Source organism: Durio zibethinus, chromosome 18, assembly GCF_047325235.1.
Source record: "Durio zibethinus cultivar Kanyao isolate XHJ-2024 chromosome 18, ASM4732523v1, whole genome shotgun sequence".
Taxonomy (NCBI): Eukaryota; Viridiplantae; Streptophyta; class Magnoliopsida; order Malvales; family Malvaceae; genus Durio; species Durio zibethinus.
Window position 1 is genome coordinate 842,301 of NC_143179.1, and position 18,816 is coordinate 861,116.

Consider the following 18,816-nt stretch of genomic DNA (forward strand, 5'->3'; position numbering starts at 1 on the left):
AATAATTAATTTAGTATCGATCTATTTAATTATTTTACCAAAATAAAAAGTATAAAGAACATTATTTATAATATATACTAATAAACATAAAAATTCATTTCAATTACATTATAATAATAGATACAATTTGAAATAGTAAATTCAAAAGATTTTAAAAGATAATTTAAAGTTATAAAATTAAAATAAATTAATACTTTGTATTATATTGATTATTTTCATTAATTAATTTTTTAAAAATAAAATAATATTTAATTTAAATTTAAATTATTTTAATTTAATTTTTCAGATTAATTCAGATTCAAATTAGACAGATTTAAATTATTATTTTTTTATAAACAAATCGAATGGGATCAAATTTTAGTTTACATAAAATTTTCAAGTTCCAGTCAGGATTATTAGAAGCAAGTGCAAGTCTTTTGCTTTCCACTTCTTTTACATGGAAAGGAGAATTACTGGGACCTAAAAAACAAGAAAGAAAAATAATTTTAATCTGAGCTACAGAATAATACAAATTATTATGAATTTCATCCTTTATATTAAAAAAAAAAAAAAATCATCCTCCTCCCTTTCCATCTTTCTTACCGAACACAATAATTTCGCACCACTTCACGGTTATCAATAATAATGTCTTTGATTAGAGTTCATTCAAAATAAGTTGGGTAAGAGTATAAGAATTAGAAAGGAAAATGAACATTGATAGCACAATCCAATTGAGGAAAATCTGCATTTTCTACCTTCTTTCATCTCCATTTTGCACCTAAAAATGGTTCTATTTCTCTCCATTTCCCTTTTACCCATTTTCATAACCATCATTGTTAGCTATATTATTTACCACTACAGAAGTAAAACTGAAATGATAGAAACAGGTGTAATTCAACCATACATATAGATGACCAATGATTTACTAGCTCTTTTCTATGGAGTTTAGATCCCTTCTAGTACTTTTCCAATTAACATTCCTCATTTCATCACCCAAAATATTATCAAGTGTTGAAGATTTCTGATAATTGTATTGATATTATTGGGAAACAAAGTACTAAAATAAAGCTTCCTAGGATTAAGGTTGTGCAGATCAACCACAAATCGATACTCGTATTCTAAGTATAAGATTATATTGCAGACCATGCATACAACTTAGCACAATATATATTATGTATTTGCTTAACAAATCTTCATAAAAGTTTATGGAGTAAAATTAATTCAGAGCATTGATGATAAATAAACATTACGAATATTCCATCATTCATGATTATAGTTCTCACAAACTCTTCTAGCAAGTTCTCATAAAGATAACTTTCATTAAAAGACATATTTTATTTTCCAGCCTATACATCTCAGAAGAGCTTACCAATCATCAACTCCCATCGTTACACCAAGAATAATTGCAATTGTAGCAAGAATGGCCTGCAAAAGCAGCAGTCTTGTTAAAATGGTTGTTGAAAGAACCTCACTGGAGGAAGAGAGACAACAAAAATTTTCATTCCTCTGTAGGTGTTTAATAAACACCTAAAGAAAATGGCTTGAAAACATGAGCTAAACAAGAAGCACAACCAGTTTACTTGGAAGAAACATTGTTACAAAAGCAAAGCTGCATGGAAGATCATCTCTGTAAATCAGATAACGACTTAAAAAAAGAAAAAAGAAATGAACAAAAGGAAAAGTTCTTAGGAAGGACAAATACTAATACAAGGATTTTCCAACTAGACTTTGTCGATAGGGAGCCGAGCAGGGCTTAACCCATTTATAGATTGCTCCTGGGTAGCAGCACATTCACATATTGAGAAGTAACTCCACAGATCAACTAAGAAAATGTGATCTTGATAAAAAAAATTATCAAACCTGGACAGCACATAGCGTGAAATCTGAAATCAGATCCAGGACTTTGAAATGCAAAAAACATTTAGAGATTATTAAACCTCGCAAGCATCGTATGCAGAATCCAATTTCTAAACATGCAACCTATAGACAGAGACATTGATAACAGGAAGAACTTTGCCATGTGCAATTTTTGAGATTCCTTTATTAGGAAAAGCCTTTTATAACAGCACATGGTGCCCTTCCACCAGCTTCCCTTACCCCAAGTTTCCACTCTGATCACACACTCAAATATGTATTCTAAAAGTTCAATACTAGCATTTCGATTCTAAATTCATATCTACTCCCCTGTCCTGATTCAGAACCCCAGTTATGCACATTGATATGAATGCAAAGAGCCAGCAACGAGTAAACAACCTATGCAAGTACTGCCACTTAGTTTTATATCATTTTCAGATAATAAAACTTTTAAATTAAAAAGCCTTTGAACAACCTTATTACCAATTGAAACTCTCTAGATTAGTTTTTTTCATCTGTTCACTAATTCAGACTTATAGACTCAATCTTCAGATCTTTTATATTTCTCTGATCTTTTAGATGGAAAATAAAAAATTAATTGAACCTGATAAAAATCAATAAGAATGTAAGATAGATGTGAATTTTAGGTGATAAACCATAGCCTAAAAGATACAACAGCCGTTACAAGATAATATATTTACATAGAAAATAAAGCATAGCACTTACAGGTGATAGCGGTTCAGATTGGGTTGGATTCAGTTAGGTTCAGTTTTTCAGATTATGCATAATATTATAAATTCTTAAAATCCGATCTGAATTCAAGCTAACCTGCTCTTTGAAACCGATCTAATCTGACTTGAATTCTATCGGTTCGGTTCGATTCATTGGTTTTTAAAAAAAATTTTTTGATATATTATTTTAATACGATTTTCAATATATTTAAATAGATTTATATACAAAATAATTATTTTATTTTATAAAAATTTATAATATATATTAAAACTAATATATAACTCAGTTCGGTTCGATTTTTTTTTTGTTTTGCACATCTTGATCAAAATTCAATCCAAATTTAATATGTACATTTAATATCCGAACTGAATAAGAAAAAACCAATCCGAACCAAATTGAATATTACAGTTTCGAATCAGTTTTCTATTTTCTTGGTTTTTTTTCTCACCTATCACTAATACAAACATATATAATGACAAAGTCGATGATCTATTCAAAGCAGCACAGCAGTCATAAAATTGAAAACAAAATGAAAGAAAAGATACTCACAGCAATTGTGCAAGCAATATATCCTGGTTTCTCTCGGTAGTCTATCCTTGCAAAGAGTAGAACAAACAATCCAATGTACCAGGGGATGGTCCCAAGGAAGAAACCAATGATAAACCTTAAAAGAAATATGCCTTTATTATAAATCAAGAAAAAATTAAATTTCATAAAATACTTAAGTGGTAGCTAAGACTGCGGAAAAGAATAACCAAGATAATAATAAATATTATGTGAATTTTTATAAAACTATATGTCATGTGGATTGAGTAACAATATCAGGTTTTGGGTACACATCCAAGAGTCAATTGAATCCACTTTAAAAGATTTCCACATTTTGGGATATCTAGCAGCCACTTCCTTAACCACACTGTATCATGGAAATGGTAGCTTTAAGCCGACATGAAGAGTTAAACATTTTACCTATGTTTATTGCATTAGGCTGCTATAGAATGGTATTAAATTCGAGCCATTTCAGCATGAATAAGAACATGGTATAGTTAACATACTGCGAATTATTTGCAATTGCAAATGAAAAAAACCATCTAAGACGTGATTGTCAAGTAAGGTTCAATGATGCCGTATCTGCCTTGCATTTCTTATCCTGTGTTTTCTTGTACATGCAAACATTCACCTCAACATTCTAACTATGATCATACTTATCCTATTAACAAGTCTCTTCCTAGACCCCAAAAACTAAATGCTCTAAACCATAGTTATCCCCTCACAGCTTTCTTATATAATTTTCCTTCCAATATGACAGGATACTTCCAATCAAATAGTACAGTATATTAACTTCCCATTTGTCCAAGCTGTACCTTCACTCTTTTTATTTTGTTTTTCTTTTTGGAGTTTTTTTTATTAACCCATGATAATTGAAGATAAACGAAAATAGTTTGTTAAATTTACAGCCCAATGACATATTCATTAAGTTGTTATTTGTTTGACTTTATATTTAAAAAACACTTAAAACAAGAAAACTATGTATGACTTACAAGAACCATCCAACACCAATGCCACAGCACGGTAGGCGATGCTCTCTTACTGGTCTTCCTTCAGCAACAGCATAACCTAGACATCAAAGATATCATGGACGAAAGCAACTTAGAATAAAAATTTTTCATCCACATGATGCAGGTGTAATCAGAAGAATTACCATTTCAGTTCATGTAAAATTGTTATTGATACATTTATATACAAGATAAAAAGCTAGGAAACACCAACTTTAATTACAAAATATATCAATCTTACACTGACTTAGTGATACGCATCCATGAAGCACAACATTCTACCTTTTCGCACAAATGTTAGCAGCCTAAGTTTTTCATCACATGGGGCATACTCTCACATATGATATAAGCAAGTTATGCATGATTATAAAACATGTTCTTGCATCTAAGATCAGTTTGGTCAAATCCAGAGTTTTGCACCAGTTCCGGAAAGGTTTTATGTGTGTTTCATTCAAATTCAAGGTTGTTTATTGATCGTTATTGGTAATTTTCTACCTTATAGTCAAAATACCCTGATTAAACCCAGCTATTTACGTATTTTAGAAGGATTTGGTTAATGACTTATATGCTATATCTATGCTTTTTTCTCCCATCTTTCTCTGAAATCTCCTTCCATTCTAATTAAATATTATAAATTTTACAGTAAAATATCTCTGCTTGGATCTTTCCCACCCCTATTCAGGTCACAACCCCTAAAAATAATTTTTTTTTCCTCCATCCATCAAAAATCCAAATCCAAAATTCTTGCTTTTAAAAATTTCATTCATCCCCCAAGAATAAGGAAGTCTTTCTATTACATCGAAAATAAAAGATCAAAGCTGCTTATAGATCTATGAAATTTAGCTCTCTTCTTTGTCTGCTATGAAACTCCCAATATTTAAACACCTTTTACTCTAAAACATCAAAAACTTGGATCTTTCACCTTAAAGAACATGTTAGTTCTTCCATCCAACAAAAACCCAACAGCAAAATCCTTCCTTTTAATTGACTAATCACAAAGAACAAAGTTTTTTCTTTTTAAGAGTACCTGGAACGGTTTGATAACCTTGGGGGTAATACTGAGGAGCAGAAGGAGCAGAGGGCTGATGTAGGCCAGGAGGTGGAACAGGCTCAGGAAACCCAATAGCCGGCTGATGGTGATGGTGCTGGTACTGTGGAGGAAGTGGTGGAGGGTAGTTGGCTACTCCTTGGAAAGTTCCATATTGGTGATGCTGGTGATCTACAACTACAGCTCTGTTTTTCTCTTCACCACTCATCTTGTCTTTTCTCTTTGGGTGATTTTTGTTTAGGAAATGGGATCTGGTTATGTTGATGGATCAACTAGGAAAAGAAATGGTTCCTCTCTTACATTTTAGATAGAATGAACATAACCCACGGAATAGCCCCCGAAAAAAGCGACACAGCTTTGGCTCAAAATCAAATTTTTTATGTCCTCTTTAGTCACTGTATCAAAGGCTAAGGACAGAAAAAATTAAAAAAAAAAAAAAAGAAGAAAAAAGGGTTGGCCTGTATTAAGGTTTTTGTTTTTGGGGTGGTGGGATCAGATTTGGAAACTTTGTAATTTTATTTATTCATTTTTTATTTACATTTATGTTATTATTGGGATAAACATTTAAATAGAAGCTCATTTAATTAATTAAATCTTAGGTTAATCTTTGTTACTTGGATCAAAATGAAGATTCAGAAAAAAGAAATCTAAAATGTAGCCTTTTGCTTCAAGATTGGTAGTACTATTTAACCGTGGAAATTACGCTATAACCAAAACAAGATTTATTCTCCCCAAATTGATTGTAATATGAAGGAAAAGAAAATACAATTATTTTGTCCCATAAACTAATTAAGATATATATGTAAGGCATATTGGTGAGTATCTAACAATTAATATTATAAAACATGGTAGGTCCATAATAAAGGATATGGATGCATGTAGGTATCAGATTGTGGCCTAGCTATGATTTAAACCACCTTAAAACCTCACGTGGAAGAATTTGACAATATGTTGGGTCCATGAAAAACAAAGTTTTAAACATGAAAACTGGGAAATCTGGAAGAAAAATTGGAGGACAAGACGAGAAGATACCGAGGTATCACGTCTTCGGAGATTGTAGCAGAATTTTTGCAACTAAGGTAGGAAGAAGTTAAGATTGTTAGTGCTTTAGACTAAGAAGGTAATGAGATCGAATTTTTGCTCACTTCGAATTCGATTCAATTTTATATTTTTAATATTCGAATTTGATTTGATTTAATTTTTTTTAAATATTTAAATTTGATATTATATAAAATTATATTTAATTTATTTCAATCAAAAATTAATAAAATATTATTTTTATTATAAAATTATTATTTTTAATATAAATATAAAAAATACATATAATACTAAATAAATAATTAAAAAATAATATATATATAGATCAAGTTGGGACAAGTTTACTAAAAACTTGATCTTAATTTTTTTTAATTATTATTAAATCCGATTGAAAATATAATTTAAAAAAAAATTGATTTTATGAAATTGGATTGAAACTTATTAGATTCGGATTGGATAATCATCTCTACTTTAGACATCAAATTGATTTATTTAAATTAACATATTAAAAAATTTAAAATTTGATTCAATTAATTTATATAATTATTTGTACAAATAACATTTAATATATTAACATTTAAGTATCAACCCATGCAACTTTTTCTTTATTCCTATAATAAGACTTCTTTGTTAAAAAAAAAAAAACCCCTCATAATTCAGATTTTCCATAAAAAAGGAAAGAAAACATTCAAAAACTCAGTTGAGTCTGCCACTCTCTTTCCACACAGCTTTACTGAGGAAGTAAGCTGAGGAAACCAGTAACTTAAAGACGGTATGCATAAACAATATGGGGAATGCAGAGTCAGAGTTGATACTGTTACAAGCTTACAATAGAGTATCCAGAATTTTTTGTATCTACTTATAATATATATTTATATATAAAAATATCCATGAATTTATCAATTTTATTGATAAAAAAGATATCCAAGGAAAAATTTTGTAATGTCTAGAATAAAATTTTTCTTCAAATTCTTTTATTCTCCAATCTTTGAATGTATCTATGGACAACTTACTTCAATGCATGGATCCCCCTATGGAGTAGTACAGTTTTTTTTTTTTATTCCTTCATTTATTTGATGGTTTATTTATTGATATTTTACATTGAAGTAGTATCCCTAGCCATTTTTCGCACATTCAATGATGTCAAGACCCGGAATTATGCTACGAATCATATCTCTGCATATGTGGATAGCACAGTAAAGCCTCAGCTGGCTTTACACTCCAAATCTTGCAATCCACAAACGCGATTTGCTGGCACTGCTACATCAATCATTTTAGGCTTTGGTAAGTTAAGGTCTGTTGCACCAAGGAAAAGGAGGAGAAATTAGAATTCGCTATCAGAAACTACTCATAGATGCAAAATTTTTTATTCCTAGAAACTGGGAATATTGAGCAACTTACTTTCCATGATGCTTTTAAATGTCTCCTGCAAAAGGGCGTTCAACAAATAATTATTAAACAGCCTGATAGGATAAACTGGAACAAGTATTCTATAGCCAAAGAAAGGAAACGAAGGGTTCTATTGCCATTTGATAATACAGACTATATCATGTATTTCCCACAGAAAAGGAAAGATAAATTGTTAAAGAAAAGCATACCTCATCCTTTGTTAAGCGAGGATTGTATAGCATCTCCTCTGCCACCGTAGTTACCTAAAATCAACGAGTTTATATAAGCAAACAACCATTTGCATATTTAAGAAACTAGATGAATCAAGTTATATGTTACCGCGAATCCTTTGTAATCATGAGCTGGATACAGCAATGTGTCCTTGGGCAATGTAAAAATCTGGATCCATGAAACAAAAATGTACATATTTTTAATTTAAAGTTTTGATAAATATTAAAAGAAATAATTGAGCAATTCTCAAAGAAAAGGCCCAGAATAAATATCCTATCCTTACCTGTGAATGCACTGACTTGTAGAGTTGCTCCGAACTTCCACCCTGCACAAAGAGTTAATTGCTACTAGTCAATTGGTGCTGAACCTTGGAGAACTAAGGAAATTATCTCAAAAACTAAAGTAGAATCAACATCTTGGAAAAAAACCCAAATATGAATGAAATTCTCATCCATATGGAAAGAAGTCGCCATATTTCTGTCACATATAAAACAATCACACTGTGATACTCGGAGACTGAAAATCAAAGCAAAAAGAATATTATTTTATTTTTCATCAAGGCAGGGTCATTGTGGGTTGCCCAGATTCAGGCCTATGTGCTTAAGGGTAGATCCATTTGGCAGGCCTCGATTACCCAAGGAAGCAGTTGGAAGTGGAGGAAGTTTTTGCAGCTCAGAGACTTGGCCAGGTAGTTCATCAGGCAACAGGATGGGTGAGCAATTTGGTTTAAACCTAGAATCCATTACTCAGTAGCCTGGATGGAAAGAATTGAGACCAAAGCAGTTGAAAGTTGTCTAAGACAGATTGATTTGGTTTCCATATTACACTCCTAAACATTCATTGATCTCTTGGACGGCCATCCTTAGCAGATTGCCTACCAGAAATCATCTCTTATTGAATTTGAGTTTTCTAAATGCATATGGCAGGATGTTCTCCAGCTGAACAGACGAGTTGCAACTTGGAATAAAGAACTTAACTGGGCCACAACCAGACTTAAAGGGAGGGCTCTTATTTCCACCATACTAAGGATAGCTTGGAAAACTTTTATCAATCAGATTTGGCGTGAAAGGAACAGCAGACAGTTCACTCAGGTTCAACAACAAGGCTGGTGATGTTTGATTATGTTAAGGAGTCGGTTTGCATAAGGAACCCTAGGTTAATATGTTAGATTGCTTCTAGTATCCTTAATGACTTTGATTGTTTGATATTAACAGTGTTAATATTAATTCATTTCATTTTTTGCATCAAACTGCAATACATTTTTCAAGACATTATACCTGAAAATCTGTCCTCCCACAGCCTCTTATCAGTAGGGCATCTCCAGTGAAAGCCATCCTTGGCTGAGGCTGATCAAGTCCATCTCCCGTGACATAGGTAACACAGCCCAATGTATGACCAGGAGTAGCACGAACCTGCAGTTATACATATCATTCACAAAACAGTTTATGATGTATTAGTCTAGATCAGTCTGGTGCAACATATGTTGTGACGATGGATATTTTCCACATCGACCACTCGTTCTTCATAAATCAAGGATATTCCAATGATATCATACATGTAACCATATTTTTTAAAACAAGTTTTCTAAACACTCAGCTATTAGAAACTCCGGGAAAGAATATTCTTCCTTCAAAATCCTGCAGAATCAAATATGAACAAAAAATGTAGAGCGAGTCGCATATAGATATTTATCCTAAAACCATGGACCTGTCATAAATCAAATTTCATCACAAGCAGGCACTTTCGCCAATCTGTCAAAAAAAAGGCAAGAGAGGAAGATTTTCTGTTGTATTAATATTATCAGGGGACCAGACTGGAAGTTTGAAACCCAAAAAAAGCCATTGGAAATCTGGCAATTTGCTAATGGCTCAGTAGTCAAGAGAGAAAATTAAAGTTACATTTAAGACTGTTAGAAATAGGTATTTCAAGTCACGAAGGCAACATACCAGCTACGATTACTAAAGTGTACTCAAGTTCATAATGAATCATGATTCTCTTGCTATTTGGATTGTTATGTTTAGTTGGATCATAGGTTTCTGATTCAATGCAGTAAGCATCATGAAAGTAACACTGCATATATTTCTAACAGCCGAAGCTATTCTTTGAAAGTCAGGGTTACTTGAATTTTGTTCTCAAGAGGCATGATAGTTTCACAATAATTCAGAATTAATTGGTTAAGGTAAAATGAAAAAATTAAAATGCTGATCATGGTCCATCAACCTTCTGATTCTTAAACTGATTTAGCAAGAACTAGATCAAATGCCTTGCAAACTGCAATGTTGCGAAGTCGATGAAATGGTGTAAGGAATTGAATGAATAAACTAATGTGACTATTTCTCCTCTTTTAAGCTAAGAAATTGATCTAACAGCTAGATGCAAAGACCAAGAACTTAAACAGAAAATAGTGCAGCAGTATATCAAATGGCCATTATTAAAATAAATGCTCATTACCACCCACTAGAATTTTCCAACCATCAAAACCAAAATACCAGTCAAATAACAAATCCGTGAGAATGCTGATAATGGTATCTACACAGTAAACACCTTACTCAGTCACATCTCTAACCCCATTGTATTAAATTATAAAGCATGTCAGAAATTCGAAAACAACGTAAACATCATAGCTGTATTCTATACTATTGTTGAAAAGATCCACACAATGAAAATGACACCAAAAGCAGTTTGGCATACGCATGCCTACCTCAAGAAAGAGATTCCCAAAAAAGATTTTATCACCAGGTTCAACAAAAACATCAGCCTTGGAACCACTTGCTTTTGAAATAACAGATTTAACGCCAGGTGCCTTGCCCTACAAGAAACAATCACATTTATATACATCAATCTCAGCAGCAAAATCCATCCCCTATATGGTTAGAACCTAAAATTTCAATTCGACTGTCTCAGTTTGAGGTTTAGGGAAGAAGATTGGATTCTATATTATAGGAAACAATCTAAGCAACAAAAATGGAATTAGTGATAGACCAAAAAAAGAACATTGAAGAGTGAAAGTGAAAAGGAGAAAACCTTTATGAGGCCAGTTCCAGTGATATGATCAGCATGTACATGAGTGTTCATGGCATATATAAGCTTCAGCCCCAATTCTTTAACCAAACGTAAATCTCTATCAACAGTCTTGTCTACAGGGTCAATCAACTGCACATCCAATTCATCATATCAAATACTATTAAAAACCCCAAAACAAACAAAACCCAGTTTTTTTTTTTTTTTCTTGAGAAAAACATAAGTATAAACTAAAAAAAAAAGGCTTACAAGGGCTGGTTTATCAGGGTGAGAGAAATCAGCAAGGAGGTAAGTGTAAGTAGAGGATTCTTTCTCAAACAGCTGACGAAACAAGAGCTTTGGAGATGATGAAGACGAAGTCGGAAAGGACACCATCGTTGATCGTAGAGCAAAACTGATGGTTTGCTTTGGAGAGAAACTAAAAGAACAAGAAGAATGATTATTAATAAGAAAAGGAGAAAACAGACAAGGTATTATATATGAATCTCAATTTCTGCATTGTCGACTCTGCTTTGCGGGGTTGTTGAACTTTAATTAAGATTCTATATTTGAGTTTTTTTTTAATGTTATCTTTGGTAAGGTCCGTATTCGAAAGCACGGTGTTTTGGAAGTTCTACAACAAATCAACTTCAATTTTGGTAATAAAAATCGTAATTTGAGGGGTGGAAAGAACATACCATATAAAACAAGCAAAAGAAAAGCTTCCAATCATAACATGAAGAAAATCTAGTAACTATTTTTGTAATTCCTTTTTCCAATAATCCAATCACGGAAACTTTAAGACAAAATTGAGAAGCGGCAGAATTATTCAACAGCTTTAGACATCCGGGTTGACTCCAAGGATTCATTCCTCTTATTCTGGGAAAGGCCTCGACAAGGCAAATACTCCGCGTGCCAATTTTTAAGGACGGTTATTGTTGTATATATAATTAAAGACATGGTTTTTTAAAAAACATATTAAAGAAAAAAATTTTTTTTTAATAATTTAATATGCAAGAATATTCAAGAATAATGTTTTGGAAGTATAAAAAAACCATTAGAACGAAGCAAGGAGCTGACTACCCTAGCAACTGCTTTTGAGGAGTTAACATTTAAAAAAAAAAAGTCGTGTACAATCAACGAGCCTTGAAGATTAGTCGATTGTTCTATTAAGAAAAGTGGAAAATCGATTTCTTAAACTAAGGCACTCGAATATTTGCATTTTGTTTAAGATTTCATTTATTTCGCAAAGAATAATTTTTAAAAAATAATTTTTGAAAAATATTTATATTTTTTAAATTAGAAGAGATTTATTGTTATTTAAAAGAATTAATGAAAACTATTTTACATTATTTATTTTTTTTGAATTTTTTTCAAATAATAGTAAAATATATTGAAATTATTTGTTATTAAAATTATTAATATTAAAAAATAATTATATTTTAATAATAATATTTAATATTAAAATATTATGTTAATATAAAAAATACTTAAAATAAAACTATTTATTATTTTTATATTATTTTAATAATATATTATAATATTATTTATTAGCAATTTATTTTGCTGATTCGATTCACTGCCTACGTTCTGCACAAACTTCCCTTGTTGTCTAGAGGGCTGAGAAAAAAAAAATCGTTGATAATTGAGGAATAAAATTATCAGATTTAAATTTCGAGTATGGAATGCCAACGGCTGCCTTCCAAAGCCCCAACTTCCATTGTTTGGCCTCATAGCCACCATTTCTTTATTTCTACTCCCGGAAACTTGCATCGCTATAACCAGAAACAAGGATTGCGGCTCTTCTATGTGCGGAAACGTTAACATCAACTACCCTTTTCGATTAAAAACCCAACCTCCCAAGTGTGGTGGTGACCCCATTTTTGAACTTGATTGTGATGAAAAATTAAACCTCACGATTTTAGCATTGGAAAAGAGGAAATTCTATGTTCAAGACATCTTTTATGACAATTATACAATCCGACTTGTCGATGCGAGTCTGGGAAGGAATACTTGCTCTCTTCCTCTTAGTTCAGTATATTATTTAGTGGATGGCAAAAATAGAAGTGAATGCACAAATATTAAACAATTTAATTACAAGTTACAACACATTTTTAAATTCACAAATAGAAATGATCATATATAAGAGATGAAAACCATATTTTGATTATTTTTTTTAAATATCATACTCCTATTTCAATCCTTGTCACAATATTTATCTACAAAATTTAATTACATAAAATGGATTAAAAATAAGTTATTTGGGACTAATTAATTTAAGAGAAAAATGATATGAAAAGTTTGGGATTTTAAAAAAAGTTTTTGAGAAATTATTGAAAAAGAATGAGTAAATAAAGAAAAATAAATGCATTATATTCAAATTTCTATGTAATAAAAAAATTTTAAAAAATAAATTTAAAATTTAATTCAATTCATTATTATTTAAAAAAAATGATATTTTAGTAAATTTAAAAATTAAATTTTAATATCTATAATTAATTTTTTTTATCATCACACTACGAATTTTTTATAAAAAAAATTATTGAGATTAAATCGATTGAGAAGGAGTGTATATTTTGATGAGAAGACAAACGCAGCTTGAAGGGAATTTTCCTCTCAACACGGCAAGGATCAATAAGTCGTATTAAGCTGAGCCTCGAAACTTCTTAATGGGGTGGGCCGTGCCTTGTTTGACGGGTCGACGTACTCTATCAATAGTTTCAAAACAAATGCATAGTGCCATAATTCATATCCGCGACCCTGACTTAGCCATCACGTTTCACATTACTTTCCACGAAAATGGCTGCCGTATGTTAAATCGTTTCAATGCTTCCAAAAATCCTTGACTTAAAAGAGTTTTTTTTTTTAAAAAGAAAAAGACTTATTAGCCACATGACTTTGAAAAATGACAGTTAAGAGCCAAAAAAGAAATTTGTGTTACAGTGTTTATGTTCTATGCGAATAAAACCTTGTTATTATCCTTCTCGTCCTCCCCATTAATTTGCCCACCCACATTTTTAGCATGCCAAAACCCCAACTTCCATTGTTTGGCCTCATAGCCACCATTTCTTTATTTCTACTCCCGGAAACTTGCATCGCTATAACCAGAAACAAGGATTGCGGCTCTTCTATGTGCGGAAACGTTAACATCACCTACCCTTTTCGATTAAAAACCCAACCTCCCAAGTGTGGTGGTGACCCCATTTTTGAACTTGATTGTGATGAAAATTTAAACCTCAGGATTTTAGCATTGGAAAAGAGGAAATTCTATGTTCAAGACATCGTTTATGACAATTATACAATCCGACTTGTCGATGCGAGTCTGGGAAGGAATACTTGCTCTCTTCCTCTTAGTTCAGTATATTATTCAACCCGATTAGAATATTCATGTCGGGCATCGTATTTTAGAGATCAATTATATTTTCCTAGCGTTATGTTTCTTGTAAATTGCACAACACCATCGAAATCTAGCATCTATGTTGATGCCTCTCGTTGCCCGAACAGCTCTTCGGATCCATCTTCTGCTTCTTACTTTTACTTTTTAAATGAACAAACAGCGCCTCGCGATTTCAATCCTTCTTGCACAGTCATAGCCACTGTTCCAATCATGGTTCTGAATATCACCGGTATGTCTACTTTGGGTATCTACGAAAACCTATTATTGGGGTTTGAATTGTCATGGATTGAAAGTTGCGCCAGCGGCAACTGGAAGTTTTGGACCATTTTTCATCGGGTGTAAGAATATTCAACCATTTCTCCATACTCCTATTTTACTTAGATTGAGTTTGCATTTATATAGTTTTTTGGTTGAGTCGTGAAATTGTTGATTTATTTGTTTATCCTCTCAACATCTATGATTTTCTCTTTTTTGCATTTTTTGTTGGAATTTTACTAATATAATTTCTACTTCCTTGGATGCCTTGAAAAAACTCCAGGTTGGAAGTGATGCGGGATGTCTTCCTGGACGTTGTTAACAGCTTTGCGTACTACCTTTTCCATCACGCCCCTATCACCCTTGGATATAGTTTTTATTCGCATGCATTTCCGAGTATGCTTTTCCAAGTCTTCATTACTATTCTTCCTATTTGATTTGCCTCTTTCCTAATTCCTTGTGTTGAAACAGTAATATTATTTCCTTTTTTCTTTTTCTGCAGGAAAGTATCCTATTTGTCTTTGGACAATAGGTAAGTTTCAGCTCTGCAAATATATATTTGGAAAATTGAGCATTATGAACTTTGAATTTAAAACATATCTAAAAATTTATAAGTAGATCATGCCAGCTTTATATTGTTTTTGTATGTGAGGATGCAAGAATTTTAATCCTGATTACTGGAACAAGAATCCAACACCATCAACGATCCACGCCGCTGTTGGTAGCTTATATTTGTTTTCGTTGTAAAACTCAATGATCTGTTAATGCGATTCAATATTTTAAGGTTTAAGCTGGTAGTGAACATAGTGCATAAGTTGCATATGATCTTTTTGAGGCAATATATTGCCCTCTTTCAAAATACATATACTAAGGGATTTTAATTGATATTTTCTTCTTTAGGAGGAATACTTTTATCAAGAATGTTACTGGGGATGTCTATCTTGATTGCTCTTGTTACTCACAAATTGCGAAGAAGACATTTATCTGTAGATGATACAATTGAAGAGTTCCTTCAAAGTCAAAATAATTTGATGCCTATTAGATATTCTTACTATGAAGTAAAAAGAATGACGAAAGGTTTTAGAGATAAATTAGGTGCAGGTGGCTTTGGTTCGGTGTTTAAAGGAAAGCTTCGTAGTGGTCATAGTGTCGCAATAAAATTATTAGACAAGTCAAAATCTAACGGGCAAGATTTCATTAATGAAGTGGATACAATTGGGAGGATTCATCATGTGAACGTGGCAAAACTTATTGGATTTTGTGTGGAAGGATCGAAACAAGCTCTTGTATATGATTTTATGCCAAATGGATCTTTAGATAGGATCATATTTGCAGGAGAAAATGACAAAGTCAATTTAAGTTGGGAAAAAATGTTTGACATTGCACTTGGAGTTGCTGGGGGGATTGAATACCTACATCAAGGATGCGACATGCAAATTCTACATTTTGATATCAAGCCACACAATATTCTTTTAGATGAAAATTTTACCCCAAAAGTTTCAGACTTTGGTTTGGCGAAATTGTATTCTGTAGAGAAAAGTATTGTATCTCTTACTGCAGCACGAGGTACAATAGGATACATCGCTCCTGAATTAGTTTACAAAAACCTTGGAGGTGTATCACATAAGGCTGATGTTTATAGTTTTGGAATGTTATTGATGGAAATGGTGGGAAGACGAAAGAATTTGAATGCATTTGTTGAACAATCCAGTCAAATATACTTTCCGTCATGGATTTACGATCGATTTGATCGAGGAGAGGACATTGAATTGGAAAATGTTACAGCTGATGAAAAGAGAATCGTGAGGAAGATGGTAATAATAGCTTTTTGGTGTATACAAGTGAAGCCCAACGATCGTCCTTCAATGAACAAAGCCTTGCAGATGCTTGAAACTGATGTTGAGCTCCTTCAAATGCCTCCAAAACCTTTTCAACTTCCTTTTGAAATATCAGCTGAGGATCATGCTGATGACAATCCCAATGATGAGGATCCAACTACATCACTTGTTTCTTCGACTGAAATTAGCCTAGAAATAGCGTATGCTGTGAAACTTTTGTATCATAATTTCCAAACATTGCTATGTATTTTGAGCTCTGTTTCATATAGGTTTGGTCTTTACCATATATGTACTTTTTATCATTTAAAATAAAATTTGATTCTACACTACTCACATTCATCATCAATTACTATTCGAGATTAATCAAGTATGTCATTTCAACATTTTGGGAAAATTGACATGACAAAAATCCGATTTCAATCAATCTTTGCACGGTCGTAGCAAAGCTTTCAACCATGCTCGAGAATACCACTGGCCTTTCTACTTTACAAATCTACGAATGGCTATTGATGGGGTTTGAATTGTCGTGGTTCAACCAATGGGGACGAGAGATCTGCTCAGCAAACTTCCGTTTTAAAACAAATGTAAGAATTTTCAACCATTTTTAGTTTCATTTTCTTAGGCCCCGTTTGAATCTGAACGTATTATTAATGCGATGCGAATTGAACACCTTTTATTCTATTTCGTACGTTTAGAGGCAGTTGAATAACATAGAATAAGTGCTTTTGCTGTCACTAATTTGAGAAATTCAATCGTAGGGAAAGACTCCAGTGGGATTCTCCCTCCTTGCCGCAACTTTTTTTTTTCGTTTTTAACATTACTTTCTCCTTTTTTTTTCTTAAGATTAAAGTGTATGGACAAAAATGTTCTTGGGACATAATTTTTGTTTTTTTTTTATCCTTTTATTTTAATTTTTTTATTTAAAAAATTTCAAATAACTTTATTAATGTAAATAACTTTTAATAATTATATAATTAATTAATTAATAATTAAAAAATTTTAATTATTTGTTTGATATATTACTACTATTTTTAATAACAAATAATTTAAAATTTTTATTATAAAAAGCTTGAATCTAATATCTTTAATGATAATTTTTTTTAATGCACCTTATCTCACATTCACTCACCACAAGAATAAAATCTCTTAACTAAAGTTATAACTTTCACTAAAAGTTCATATAATCCTCATTCATTTTTTTGACGAGAGTAATATGACTCTCACAAGCTTTCACTGTAAGTTTTTTTTGTTAATTATGTATGATGAGAGATAAAATAAAACTTTCACTATATCTATTATTTAGTGAAGATTAATTAGTGAAAGTTAATTTTAATTATCACTAAATATAAAATTTATAGTGAAAGTCAATTTTGACTCTCACTATGTTTTTTACATTTAATGAAAGTTTTTATTAACCTTCACTTCAAGTTTTTATTTTTATTAAAAGTTTATACGGATTCTCATTTAAAATTATTTTTATTGAGAATTGTAACTTTCGCTATGACACTTTACATCATTTAGTAAAATGATTTAATATTTTTACAAAAGGTACTCATATATGTATTTTTATTTAATTTGTTAAGGGAGGTATATAGTTTTTATATTTGTAATTTTTACTTCAAACAAAACATAAATAAATAATATTTGTCCAAAAAATTATTGCATAAAAACCAATAAACATCCACACGTGCAAATTCCAAACCATATACAACTATCTCTCGGACATATTAATTCTTTTTAAGCACTCTATAGTTTTCTATCAAAAAAACTTAAGACAGTTTAACAAGCAACCAAGCAATACACAGTCAAAATCAACAGGAATCCATTCCTCATATCATTTCCCTCTATCACCAGTAAGGAATCTCTTTGTAGGTTGAAATTCTTAAGGCCAAAAAAGAAACTCCACATAATGAAGTCATTGTTAGGTATTAAGCAAGATTCCAGCTTCCAGTAAGGTTCACCTGCCTGCAGTGCTTCCTTATCTGAACCAGAACCCATTGCAACAAATGGCAGTGTGTCAGTTGATCCATGGGGTTATATCTATAGAATTTAGCCATTGTAGTGATAAGAAATCAAACTAATAGAGAAGAAGCTACTGTTGTTTTGAAGCCCCAAAGAGTTAAAAAAAAAACTCAAAAGTATGCAAATGAGGTCCAGTGATATCAACACCACCAAGTACCAAAGCAGCTAAAACATAGCCTTGGTAGCTGGGCAAATTGCTAAGCAGTTAGAATCACATTTTCTCTATAGACTACGTAGAGGTATATTGTCAAAGAATATTAAAAACAGAAAAACTTTACTTGACAAGGTGTCTCTTGAGAAGGGACAATGCAGTAACAACCCTTGACTCTATCAATATGATATCGGTGTAACTGGAGCTGTAAGCTGACCATGTCTGGCGATATATATAAGGCCGTAACAATGGTTAGCTATATATAAGACCGTAACAATGGTTAGCTACAGTTTTACAACCTAGGTGTTCGAGCATGCAATTTGAAGCAA

General features: G+C 31.8%; 4 protein-coding genes across 10 annotated transcripts; 2 read left to right on the forward strand and 2 right to left on the reverse strand.

Annotated features, from left to right (window-relative positions):
- Positions 1-1,072: 1,072 nt before the first annotated feature.
- On the reverse strand, positions 1,073-5,682 carry LOC111298879 (large ribosomal subunit protein eL20z-like). 7 transcript variants are annotated; one of them, XR_016329558.1, is made up of 5 exons: positions 5,146-5,682; positions 4,104-4,179; positions 3,115-3,229; positions 1,682-1,839; positions 1,073-1,404 (listed from the first exon to the last, which is right to left on the reverse strand). XR_016329558.1 is itself a non-coding variant. In XM_022893605.2 (4 exons), the coding sequence occupies exons 1-4, from the start codon at positions 5,372-5,374 to the stop codon at positions 1,345-1,347; spliced, it is 480 nt and encodes a 159-aa protein (XP_022749340.2). In that variant the 5' UTR covers positions 5,375-5,655; the 3' UTR covers positions 1,073-1,344. The 7 variants fall into 7 exon arrangements, 2 of the variants coding, with proteins under 2 accessions (XP_022749340.2, XP_022749342.2); XR_002691198.2 differs by lacking the exon at positions 1,073-1,404 and adding an exon at positions 1,535-1,588 and having other exon boundaries at positions 1,688-1,839; positions 5,146-5,631; XR_016329560.1 differs by lacking the exon at positions 1,073-1,404 and adding an exon at positions 1,535-1,606 and having other exon boundaries at positions 1,688-1,839; positions 5,146-5,631.
- A 1,457-nt stretch (positions 5,683-7,139) lies between these two features.
- Positions 7,140-11,761, reverse strand: LOC111300216 (persulfide dioxygenase ETHE1 homolog, mitochondrial-like). Its single transcript, XM_022895856.2, has 10 exons — positions 11,523-11,761; positions 11,095-11,263; positions 10,849-10,977; positions 10,526-10,633; positions 9,102-9,236; positions 8,108-8,149; positions 7,933-7,992; positions 7,803-7,856; positions 7,606-7,630; positions 7,140-7,500 (listed from the first exon to the last, which is right to left on the reverse strand). The coding sequence occupies exons 1-10, from the start codon at positions 11,555-11,557 to the stop codon at positions 7,409-7,411; spliced, it is 849 nt and encodes a 282-aa protein (XP_022751591.2). The 5' UTR covers positions 11,558-11,761; the 3' UTR covers positions 7,140-7,408.
- Positions 11,762-13,748: 1,987 nt separating this feature from the next.
- LOC149513591 (LEAF RUST 10 DISEASE-RESISTANCE LOCUS RECEPTOR-LIKE PROTEIN KINASE-like 1.2) lies at positions 13,749-14,563 on the forward strand. The gene has a single exon (XM_089747790.1). The coding sequence runs from the start codon at positions 13,847-13,849 to the stop codon at positions 14,561-14,563; it is 717 nt and encodes a 238-aa protein (XP_089603916.1). The 5' UTR covers positions 13,749-13,846.
- A 37-nt stretch (positions 14,564-14,600) lies between these two features.
- LOC111300163 (rust resistance kinase Lr10-like) lies at positions 14,601-16,640 on the forward strand. The gene is made up of 3 exons (XM_089746913.1): positions 14,601-14,872; positions 14,979-15,008; positions 15,377-16,640. Exons 1-3 carry the CDS (start codon positions 14,770-14,772, stop codon positions 16,624-16,626), a joined length of 1,383 nt encoding a protein of 460 aa, XP_089603039.1. The 5' UTR covers positions 14,601-14,769; the 3' UTR covers positions 16,627-16,640.
- The last annotated feature ends 2,176 nt before the right edge of the window (positions 16,641-18,816 follow it).